The sequence below is a fragment of the Macaca mulatta genome, chromosome 12 (assembly GCF_049350105.2).
Source record: "Macaca mulatta isolate MMU2019108-1 chromosome 12, T2T-MMU8v2.0, whole genome shotgun sequence".
Classification (NCBI taxonomy): Eukaryota; Metazoa; Chordata; class Mammalia; order Primates; family Cercopithecidae; genus Macaca; species Macaca mulatta.
The window spans coordinates 84,073,148-84,086,181 of NC_133417.1; the positions used below are offsets into that span (position 1 = coordinate 84,073,148).

The following is a 13,034-nucleotide window of genomic DNA, read 5'->3' on the forward strand; positions in this document are numbered from 1 at the left end:
CTAGTCCCTTGTTTTTAAAACCTATCTGTCTACCTACATATCTATCAGGTTATAAATGCAATTTAAAAATGTATGTATCACAGTAAATAGGAAAACTGCACATATTAATATGTATATGTGTGTATACATATATACTATGTAAACTAGTATATTAAAATGCTAATCATACATCATAAATATATACACCATAGAAATACTATACTACATATTAAATATGGCACATATACGGTTTATATATTTTTTTCTATCAATCACATTTTTGTTATTGGTGAATTAATTACTCAGGATACTGTGCCAAACAATCCTATTTATCTGTAGAGCAAAATTATACTGTGGGATTTCTGTCTGATGGTACTAATCCAAGTTGTATGTTGTAGGGTTTCAGTATTAATCCATATTTTCAATTATAGCATTTAAAAAAAAGGTGATAGTATAACGAATGATTAAAAGAAGAAAGTTTTTATTACAAGTACAAAATAATATTTATATAATCTCTATTTATAAGAATCTTCACAACATATTAACAGTGAATAATAACGGGCCGTACTAGTGTTAGAACTGCAGTGAATGTGACTCAATTACAGAAAACTCATGTAGAAAATCCACTCGTACATGAGGAACTACAATTGCAAAATGTGCAACAATTAAAGCTGTAGGTATTAATTTTAAAAGTAAAGAAGGTAAAAATTGTTTTTGTGACTAATATTTAGGCATCAAAACAACACACATATTTAAATTCTCTTCCTTATTTAGAATAATATCCTAAATTTAAATGGCTATCAATATACAGCAACTGAACTTTTATTATGGTTTGGAGGTATTTCTAATTTCTAAAAGTACCTATGATTGTTCTAAACTTCTTCGTTTTATATTCTCGTTCAATCCTTAGTTTAAAAGTTAACAGCATATAAAATAGGACCTAGTAGCATATAAAATTAAATTTAAAACAGAAATTGTAAAAGCTTAATTCAATGAATTAAAATAAAAAGTTTCAAGCTGTTAAACATATGTATGGAATTAAGTTTTAAATCTAGAGCAGTATTTTACTGACAGTACCTTCTAAACATATAATAATTCAGAGATTACAAGTATTTCTTTGTTCTCTAACAAAATAAGCTGTATATCATACTGGAAGAACTTAGGACACCTGAATCAACACAACAAATACATTCAGAATTTACTTCTTTATTATTTATTACATTTTATAATTGGAAAAGTAACTGTTCTAAAGATTTGCGCAGTCGTTTTATATACATTCATAAAAGCTATGAATATCAGAATACATTTAATTTTTTCTACTTTGACAACTGTCATCCTTAATATTTTCCTTGTGGATATCATTTTCCTTGTGGATATCACAACACTATGCTGTCATGATAGTGTCATGATCTCAAAGAGCATGCTTTGAAATCAAACTGCCTAGGTCCAAGTCTCAGCTTCAGCATTTACTAGCTGTGTAACCTATATAAGTTACTTAACCTTTTTATGCTTCAGCTTTCCCGTCTTAAAACTGGGATGACAATAGTATCTATTTCACAGGACCGAAATGAATTAACATATGTAAAGTGCTCAGAGGTGGCACACCGTAGGATTAGAGTTATGAGCTATTATTAAAAAAAGATTAGAAATAAAATTGAGGTATTTCAATTGGAAAAAATTACAGTTTGGTTCTCCTAGAGTTTGTGAAACTGCTACCAGAGATATTTGGGTTGGAATATACATATCAGGCAGCACTATGTGCAAGGCTTTGCAAGGTGATCAGTGTTTTTACATCGAAGATTATAAAACAGTAGAGCTTTGGCTTTGGATTTAGCTATGGAGAGAGAGAGTTTAATAGTTACTTGATCTTCAGCAAGTTATTTTCTATCACTAAACCTTGGCTTCCTCCAGTACAAAACAGATAAAATAACACTAATTATCTCAAAGGCTTGTTAGGAGAATGAAAAAGAAAAATACATAAATACAATGTCTGCCACATAAGGAGTGTTCAATAATTCTTAGGGCAACCCAGTGAAATAAAAATTTTTATCTTCATTTTATTGATAATAAAATAAATCCAAATTTTTAAGGGAGAGATAATTATTACTAATTTTTAAAAATATTATAAAGCTGGGGTTCCTCCTACCCCCACCCTGGGCCACACAGCAGGAGATGAACGGCAGGCCAGCAAGCACTACTACCTGAGCTCTGCCACCTGTCAGAGCAGTGGCGGCCTCAGACTGTCACAGGAGCACAAACCCTATTGTCAACTATGCGTGCGAGGGATCCAGGTTGCATGCTCCTTATAAGAATCTAATGTCCAATGATCTAACGTGGAACAGTTTTATCCCGAAACCATCCCTCACCCAGTCCACAGAAAAATTGTCTTCCACAAAACCAGTCCCTGGTCCTGAAAAATTTCCCCTTGAGTTCCTTCCACATGTACCACATTCATGCTGAACTCATGTTTATTTAATGAACCAATCAATCCAATTGGTTTACTGGATTATTATTACAAATATTTTTTAAATCTTACCTGTTTGAAGAACCGTCTCAGGATCAACCGATGGAAGAAAGTTTAAATCCACAGACCTGGAAAACACCAAATGAGTAATTTTCAAAAGACATATTTCTATCAATGTAACTTTAAAAATTCCTTTATATATAAAAAATCAAAACAGGGGCACAAAAGTATGAAAATCTGAAGCATACCATTCTACCATGCTAACTTATCTCAAGCATAAGGAAGCCCATTTGGGAAAAGTAAATACTAGTAGCCAGAGAAATACCAACATAATAAATCATAAAATAACTACTTGGAAAAATACAGTTTACTGTTTTTAGTCATAATATTATTTCAAATATATCAAAGAAGTCCATTTAGTATTTATCCAATGAATATTTGTTTCAAAATGAAGTTTGTCATATAGTAACCCAGAAATTTAACATTAAAAAAATGCATGCAGCCATCCTCCAGTCAAAACTTTATTTACCTACAGCAATCTTTGATAGCTGCAAATATTCTGTCTTATATTCCAGAGGGGTGTGTGTGTGTGCGTGTGTGTGTGTGTGTGTGTCCGTCCTAGCAGTTGTACTCTCTTCCCTAATCATACTTCTTGTGCAGCTGGACATCTGCCTTTATTTTCCTAAACACATACAGGAAAGAAAAGATGAAGGAAAGAAAGGGGACAAGGACCTTGCTGCTGCAACTGACCGGTCTTGTGCTAAATTTTTTGCTTTTTGTCAATTGATCTAGGTCCTCAGATGCTTTCTGAGGATTGACATAAAGAATGTTGGAAAAAAAAAAAAAAGACGGTTGATTAAAATTTGCAAGAGGAGGGACTCTATTATCTGGGATGTGGGGTTTAAAGGAAACTAAGCAATAACACGTGAGTTCCTTGCACGAGGAACTGGCAAATACAAGGTTTTGATATTTCATGTAGTCATGCAAACCAGCACTTTCCAAAGTGTTTCCCAAAACACCGAAAAAGTTTTTTTTTTTGAGACGGAGTCTCGCTCTGTCACCCAGGCTGGGGTGCAATAGCGTGATCTCGGCTCACTACAATCTCTGCTTCCCGGGTTCAAGGGATTCTCCTGCCTCAGTCTCCTGAGTAGCTGGGACTACAGGCGTGCGCCACGATGCCCGGCTAATTTTTGTATTTTTAGTAGAGGCAAGGTTTCACCATGTTGGCTAGGATGGTCTCTATCTTCTGATCTCGTGATCCACCCACCTTGGCCTCCCAAAGTGCTGGGATTACAGGCGTGAGCCACTGCACCCGGCCTGAATAAGATATGTTTTAAGGAAGCAATTAAACAGGTTTCTTTGCTGCACTGCTTCTTTAGAACCTATAATCTGCAATATTCATAGTCATTCTCAAAGAGGGAAATATAGTCAACAGCATTAAACTCTTTGACCATGGACTCATTTTCTATAGGCACCAACATGGGATGTCTTTCCCAAGGAATATAACGAAGAAACATCAAACTTACTCTGATGGACTATTCAGAAAGCAAAGAAGTCCAGCTAATTTTCATCAAGTAACTCATGATATTTTCAATTCCTAAACCACAGCATATATGTGTGTGCGATATCTACAGACACACAATCACATATTTATATACACAGACAAAATTTCATAATTTTACATTTTTATATGGCATCTATAGGACAGAAACATTCCTAACTGCTTGTGGTGACTTTAATCAGATTTACATTCAAACCATTTGTTTTCACATTTTGACTTTGATTTAATCAAGATTTTGTTAAAACTAAGATCTTACACTCAAAAACTTGATATGTGACTGTATTTGGATTCATGGAATAACAACAAGCATTTTATTAAGGTTCCACTGTATCTTCAAGGTCAGATTCAAAGGAGACAGGATGATAGGGAAGACAAGGATTCTTTCACATTTCCTAATGAAAAATTACTGTTCTAGTGACCAGTAATAATCAAGTGATCTGAATAGTTAATTTGCTTGCTAAAGTGTTTTTTATCTGAGGAGGGGGACTTGGCCTACCAACAGAAATGTGAAAGCTGACAAGGCTATAAATCAAGGAAAATCTGTTAACATGATAAATCTAGGTAGTTACATTCAGATAACACAACTCAACTATTACTTCATCGCATGTCATAAAACACTAAATTCTCCAAGTTCAATTCACGAATATCACATATTTTACAACAACAGAAAAAGTTCTATAGGCTAGACATTTTAGTGCTAATGTATTCAAATAAGGGTTATAATAATTGTATTTCAAACTGCAACTTTTTTCATATTCTTAGCCAGGAAAGAAGATAACTCTAAAAAGGCAGAAAATTGTTTCTTTTGAAAATATGTTCTTGAAACACTTTACATAGTGTCAGAAAAAAGTAAATACATTACTATTCATTTAAAAATGGACCAAGCACGGTGGCTCACACCTGTAATCCCAGCACTTTGGGAGGCCGAGGCAGGCAGATCAAGAGGTCAGGAGACCAAAACCATCCTGGCTAACATGGTGAAACCCCGTCTCTACTAAAAATACAAAAAAATTAGCCAGGTGAGGTGGCGGGCGCCTGTAGTCCCAGCTACTCGGGAGGCTGAGGCAGGAGAACCCATGAACCCAGGCATGAACCCAGGAGGCGGAGTTGCAGTGAGCCGAGATCGTGCCACTGTACTCCAGCCTGGGCAAGAGTGAGACCCCGTCTCAAAAAAAAAAAAAAAAAAAAAAAACAAGGCTTTTGTGAAGAAACTTTGATTTAAACCAATACGTTTTACATGTAAAGCAAATTCTCATGAATATTGTATATCAATTTTGATAGAATGAAGACTTTTTTTACTGTAGATTTTTTAGCCTGTATTAACAACAGAGCTATCTTTTATCAGATCAATTACAGTTTTGAAAGGATATAATTGCACGCCACTAGCCACCTACCTTTCTTTCTCTTGCTGATTTCCTTTATCACTTCCATTGTTAATCAAAGCAAGTTCATCTAATAATGATGTAGATTCCTTTGTAAACTTCTCAAAAACCTACAATATGAGTTTTATTAACATACTAAGAACAGTCTTAAAAATTAATATGTAATAAGGATCATCTGTTAAGAGCAATAGAATTGGCCAGCTAGGATTTGTTTTCCTTCCCTGGCAGTCAGTGCAATTCTACCACCAGAGCACAACAATGTACACAAGAGAAGACAAAACTGTTTCCTAAAGCAATGAATAGTTTCATGGATAAATAATTTTTAAAATTTAAATACATCAATAAATTATCTTCATTCTCCATTCAGATAAGTGTTTCTTTGAGAAACATTTGCATCGATAACAGTTCTAATTACATACATGTAATTTAGAACATGCTAAGTCTCTAATAACAGTTACAGAACATTTCTTTATGTTATTCTATCACCAACACATGTTGGTTTCATATAATAGTTGTTACATACATGCATATAGCATTTAAAATTAGTTATAATTTTAATGATTTCTTCAAATATTTCTGAAAAGGAATTTGCGCAAGTCTGTTTAAACGTACATAATAAAGTGGACAATCACTTGACTGACAGCACTTTTTAAATATGGTAGAAATAGGCTGGGTACAGCAGCTCATGCCTGTAATCCCAGCATTTTGGGAGGCTGAGGTAGAGGGGTTGCTTGAGCCCAGGAGTTCATGACCAGCCTGGGCAACAAGGAGACTCCATCTCTACGAAAAATAAAACCTTCGTCAGGCATGGTGGCATGCACTTGCAGTACCAACTACTTGAGAGGCTGAGTTGGAAGCACTGCTTGAGCCCAGGAGTTAAAGGCTGCAGTGTGTGGTGATCATGCCACTGCATTTCAGCCTGGGGCAAGACCCTGTCTCTAAATAATCTGGGTGGATACAGAATTAGTTAACCATTCAGAGATAACCAAAAGTTCACTATTCTCCAAAAAAATTATCATTTAATCTAAAATGAGTTAATCTGATGTTTTTTCTTTCAGTAGTTGAATTTAAAAAACCATCAAATTACACAGAGTAGCAGATTTCAGAAGTCTAGATTGCCGAAGATGATAAATTTTCACAAATGAAAATGTTTAATATGTCAAACTGCTCTTCAAGTTGATAATTCAAATTAATGTTTAAATATTCTCTGAAAATGGTAAAGCAACTAGATCACCTCAAGAAATTATGCTGCTGTTCGCTGGGAGCACTGGCTCATGCCTGTAATCCCAGCACTCTGGGAGGCCAAGGCAGGTGGATCACGAGGTCAAGAGTTTGAGATCAGCCTGAACAACATGGTGAAACCCCGTCTCTACTAAAAATACAAAAATTAGCTGGGCATGGTGGCGCATGCCTGTAATCCCAGCTACTCAGGAGGCCAAGGCAGGAGAACTGCTTGAATCCCAGAGGCAGAGGTTGCAGTGAGCCAAGATTGTGCCACGGCACTCCAGCCTGGGCAACAGAGCAAGACTCTGTCTCAAAAAAAATAAAATAAAATAAAATAAAAGAGAAATTATGCTACTGTTATTCTACTTTAAAAATTTACAACTTTTACTAATGCTATCAATGACAGAACAGTAATAGCTAATACTTATATAGTGCTACTATATCATATCTGGTGCTATTCTAAATGCTTTATATGTATATTCACTTCATTTTACCCATAATCACACAAAGGTAGGTACTCTTATTATCACCATATTACAAATGTGGAAATCAAGCCAAGGCAAGATTAAATACATTGTTGAAGGCCATACACCTAGCAACTAGAATCAGAATTCTAATCAAGTAAGTCCAACTGCACAGTATTTGTCTATTATGTTATAATGTAGTATGCACATAATTCTCCATTTTTGTAAAAAGAAAAATAATCTATATTTTAATAGAATAAAATTATAAAGTTGTCAAAATATATCTTATTTCTATGCAATAACATTTTATCTCATTGTAATATACCAACCAGCCTCTTATTTAACCAGTCCATGTGATCATAGGTGAGACTCCCACCAAAATCTTCTGTTAATTGGCATGGTTCAATATAACGAGTCAATTTATTGGCAGACACTAAAATAACCTACAAAAAGGTTAAAAGAAAAGAAACATTTAGTAACCCCCTATTAAAGTCCATGAAAGTAACCGGGAGGTAAAATTAGGTTAAAATATGCAATGCTGTTTCCAACATGATGACACATTATCATTTACTTAATACAATATTTAAAACCAATTCAATAAGTTATAGATACCTGATAAAAAATTCACCAAAAACTTTTTCTAATACCACATTTTAAAAAACAACAGGTACCAGCAGTTCAGATGAAATATTTTCAAAAATATTTTATTAATGTTTCTTTGTAACAAAAATCAATTCCTTAATGCAATGAAGTAATAAAAAATTTTCACATCACCTTAAAATTAGCTAAGGACACTAAAATGATAAGCTCTATGAAGAGTAAATCCGGCGATCAAAAAGTTACCCATTTTAAAGTTTTTCTAATGTTCCTTTGATTACATATGAACAAAACAAGTCCTCCAGTTGTAGAGTATAACCCACGATAATGTATGCCAATATTTAATTTTTAGTAAAAATTAGGAGATCAGAGTATTTACAAACTTGAAAAGTACATTTTAAAATGCTAATCTTTTAACTCTAAACTTAAAAAGATTTCAAATACAAATTAAGTAAGTACCTAAGAGACCATTGCAGAACTAAATAAAACTTCAGTGAAGATACACATGAATATAAAAGAAAATGCATCTATGGAAGATATTCAAACAGTAGTGTTAATACTAAATGATATATGGAAATGTGAATTTACCAAAAATGACTTGATAAGAAAAAGAATGTGTCTGGCATCATTCCCACTCTCACAATAACAAAAGCCAGACAATCAGCAAAATTATAACTTTTTTTGGAACTCCTAAGAAAGCTGAGGTTACAGGGAAACCTGTAACTAGTTTGAAGTTGAAGAGAAGGTAGGCATCACAGAGAGAAAGGTGACGGGGCTACTACAGAGCGCATGTGCGAAAGTTTTGGAACTCTTTTGTATCTTGATTATGGCAAAAATTATGTGACTATATGAGCTTGTCAAATCTCATAAAACTATATGCTAAGGCATGAATTTTACTTCACATAAATTATACCTCATAAAACTGACTTTTAAAAAATTTAAAAAACAACTTGAGGACTTGTGGAAGAACTCAGAAAGAGACAAATGAAACATTCAGAAACAGACACAATATGTAAAACAAGGTACATCCATACTGTATATGAAGTTATAAACAATAAATAAGGAGAAATCACCAAGACTGCTTTGCCGAAAGAGGGGAAATTTCATCCTCAGGAAGATACCAAAAACACTGCATGAAAAATTCATAGAACTATGAACTCTATCAAATTTGAGTGCACAACAAATTGCTATTGATAACAATACATTAAATGGAAATTAATAGTCTTAAACATTTATATGAGGAAACACAGCCTAGTGAATGAGCTAAGTGACTCATCTAAGAAGTGAGGAGAGGAAAAAGACAGAATAAGTCCAAAGAAAATAGAAGAAAGGAGGTGAAAAATCAGAAGTAAACATAAATTAAGAGCTTACATGGGCTCAAAAAAGCCAAAATTTACTTCTTGAAAAGACTAATAAAATCAACAAACTTCTGATAGGATGAAGCAAGAAAAACAAAGTACAAATAAATAATGGTAACAATGTAAAGGAGAATACAATTTCATTGATAGCAATGGTTTAAAAGACATTAAGGATACAGGATAATTTTGTGCCAATACCTATAAACTTAGAAGAATAGACACATTCCTATTAAAAAGTGTAACTTATCAAAACTGACATAAGAAAACAGAATACCTACAACCAATGAGGTGAATCATTAGATTCTTTATGTTTTCAGTAATCGTGCTGTTAGTGATAGTTTTAGTACTGCCATTCTGCAATCACCTGATGAGGAACAAAGCCAATGAGTGACATGGGATATTATAATTCTGCCATCCCCAACAACCTTAAGAAAATGGGATTTTTGGCAAGGGAGGAAGGAAGATGTGGGAGAGAAAAAGCATCCTTATGGTGCTCATTTTAAATTGGAATTATCAGTTTAAACTCCACAATGTATTTCATTTTAAATGAACACACACACTCACTCTCTCTCTCACACACATTTATATGTATATGTATTTTCTAGTTGTGTCCAATGGAAGGTTTAGAAATAATGACCAATTTTGTCAAAATGTATACTCCTAGTATCCAGACTATGATCTCTGAGTACCATTTCTCAAAAAGAATCAGGTTTTACTAAAATAGCATTAGTCAAAAACAACTTTTTTAACAAAATAAAATAAAATAAAAGGAATCAGGGCTCCTTGGAGAAATGGAGAAATACACATGATGAGTAAGCTTGGAACACCTTACCAGACATCAAAAAAGCTATCAAAGACTACTGTGGTTGTGACGAAAGGATGTGAAAAGGCTTCTACTGACCAAAGATGTGACAAGTTACACATCAATAAGAATGATAAATGCCATGAATTGAAACATTAAATATGCTTAAATCAATGAGTGCATACTGATACAAAAGAAATAATAACCACTGGACTAAGCTAGAGAACACACTATAATGAAAACCAGACTGGGCATGGTGGCTCATGCCTGTAATCTCAGCACTTTGGGAGATCAAGGCAAGAGGATTGCTTGAAACCAGGAGTTTAAGACCAGCCTGGGCAATATAAGAAAATCCAATCTCTACAAAAATAAAAAATAAAAAAGTGTACTTGTAGTCCCAGCTACTTGGAAAGCTGAAGCAGAAGAATCACTTGTTTCCAGCAGTTAGGCTGCAGGGACCTATTATTGCACCACTGCACTCCAGCCTGGGGGACAGAGAACTCCACGAAGAAAAGAATGGAAGAAAAGAATGGAAGGAAAGGAAGGGAAGGAAGGGAAGGGAAAGAAGAAAGGGAAGGAAGAAAGGAAGGAAGAAAGGAAGAAAGGAAGGAAGGGAGGGAGGGAGGGAGGAAGGGAGGGAGGGAGGGAGGGAGGGAGGGAGACAGACAGACCAGCAAATAAATAAGCATTTATTTCGCCTTTCATATATAAAGTGTATTAGGAAACCAGCAAATAAAGAGAAACAAGCATTTATTTCACTTTTCATATACAAACTGTATTACTGGATAGACAAATAATAACTTTCTCATTATAAAACTATTACAGCTAGTAAATGAAGAAGGAATAATAGAATAGATCATCATTTTATAATTTTTAATGAAGTAAGAGATCTAGACACTGAACATCAATGGCTACTAACATCACAAAAAGACAACTATTACAAATCTCTTGATCAAGGAACACATCACCACCTGTGACGAGCCTTGGAAAAAGAAAATCAACTCTAAATCTAATCACTGTCTAAATCCAACTATCAATTTATAAAAATACATGTAAATTATACCACAGGGATACTTGCCGAAATAGGCAGACTACTGGAAACTCTATAGGGCAAACAATCTGGTCTCTTAAAAAAAATGTATAAGACAAAGAGAAGCTAAAGATTAAAAAGCTGCATTTAATAAACATATACAGAATCCCACAACCAATAATAAGAGAATTACACGTTCTTTTCAAGCAAGTTATGTAATATTTTAAAACTTGACTGTATGTTAGTGCATAAGAAAGCCTCAGTAAATTTCAAAGGAATACGTATTACGATCACAATAAAATTAAGCTAGAAATCAATAATCAATCATATCAGCAATCCGTATTACTGATTTCTAATTCAATGCAGGCTCCGCCTCCCAGGTTCAAACGATTCTCCTTTCTCAACCTCCCAAGTAGCTGGGACTACAGGTGCATGCCACCATGGTTGGTTCATTTTTTTTGTACTTTTAGTAGAGACGGGGTTTTACCATGTTGGCCAGGCTGGTCTCACATTCCTGACCTCAAGTGATCCGCCCGCCCCGGCCTCCTAAAGTGCTAGGATTACAGGTGTGAGCCACCACACCCAGCCCACAACTCTTTTTTTTGGGATCCACAGAGATGCTTTCATACTAGGGAAATTAAACACAATCAGATCCCCGAAAAGAACTTTTCCTTTCTCCAAAAATGTCAAGCAATATATTAACAAGATATATAACTATATATACTAAAAATGAAACCAAGTAATATATATTTATTCTATGAGGAAATAAATTACTTGCTAAATTGAGCATGAATTCACATCTGAAAATATAAAATCCCAGAGCACTCTCTCCTGAAAATGCAGGCCAGACATGGTGGCTCATGCTTGTAATCCCAACAATTTGGGCAGCCAAGGTAAAAGGATTGCTTGAGCCCAGGATTTCAAGACTGCAGCGAGCTATGATCGTGCCACTGCACTCAAGTCTGGGCAACAGAAGGAGATTCTGTCTCAAAAAAAATACAAAATATTAAGGATGGTCTTTTTGCTCCTCAATTGCATCTTATTCAACATAATATTCTATTTAAATACTGATGAAAATCTCTCTTTTGAAAAATCCCACTATCATGTCCCTTATTTATTTTTAATTTTCCATAGGTTACTGGGATACAGTTAGTGTTTGGTTACATGAGTAAGTTCTTTAGTGGTGATTTGTGAGATTTTGGTGCACCCATCACCCAAGCAGTATACATTGCACCCTATTTATAGTATTTTATCCCTTGCTCCCTTCCAACTCTTTCCCCCAAGTCCCCAAAGTCTATTTTATCATTCTTATGCCTTTGTGTCCTCATAGGTTAGCTCCCACATATCAGTGAGAACACACGATGTTTGGTTTTCCATTCCTGAGTTACTTATCTTAGAATAATAGTCTCCAATCTCATGCAGGTCGCTGTGAATGCTGTTGATTTATTCCTTTATATGGCTGAGTAGTATTCCATAGACAGATAGATAGATGTAGATATATATACAATATATGATATATATTAATATAATGATATATATATAATATAATAAAGACGACACAAACGAATGGAAACATCTCATTCTCATGGATGAGTAGAATCAATATTGTGAACATGCCCATACTGCCAAAAGCAATCTACAAATTCAACACAACCCCCATCAAAATACCACCATCATTCTTCACAGAATTAGAAAACACAATTCTAAAATTCATATGGAACCAAAAAAGAGCCCGTATAGCCAAACCAAGACTAAGCAAAAGGAACAAACCTGGAGGCATCACACAACCTGATTTCAAACCATACTATAAGGCCATAGTAACAGTGTCATTGTTTCTTTGTTTTCATATTCAGAATCATAGGATGATTTCATATTTAAAATCATAGGATGGTAAATCACAGGATGACTTATTTCTGGGTTCTCTATTCTGTTCCATTGGTCTATGTGACTATTTTTATACCATACCAATACAGAACCCAGAAATAAATCCAAATACTTACAGCCAGATGTTCCTTATATTAAACTTAATTTTTAATAATGTGTTATTGATTCACTTAACAATCATTACTTACTGGAGTTAAACTTATTTATCAGAAGACGTGTGTTTTAGTGTTGGGAATGTGAAGATGAATAAGATATGCTTCTGGCAAATAAATTAGCTTTTCATTTGTTT

The 13,034-nt window shown here is 34.4% G+C and overlaps 1 protein-coding gene across 12 annotated transcripts in view; it reads right to left on the reverse strand.

Moving 5' to 3' along the window:
* SESTD1 (SEC14 and spectrin domain containing 1) overlaps nucleotides 1-13,034 on the reverse strand; it is a 157,184-nt gene that overhangs the window by 37,121 nt on the left and 107,029 nt on the right. For all 12 annotated transcript variants that reach the window (XR_013401799.1, XR_013401801.1, XR_013401800.1 and 9 more), the window contains 3 exon segments: nucleotides 7,404-7,517; nucleotides 5,399-5,496; nucleotides 2,516-2,571 (listed from right to left, as the gene is read on the reverse strand). Coding sequence is in view for 9 of the 12 variants with exons in the window: in NM_001257515.1 (NP_001244444.1) it covers nucleotides 2,516-2,571; nucleotides 5,399-5,496; nucleotides 7,404-7,517 (268 nt within the window). In the remaining 3 variants the exon portion in view is untranslated.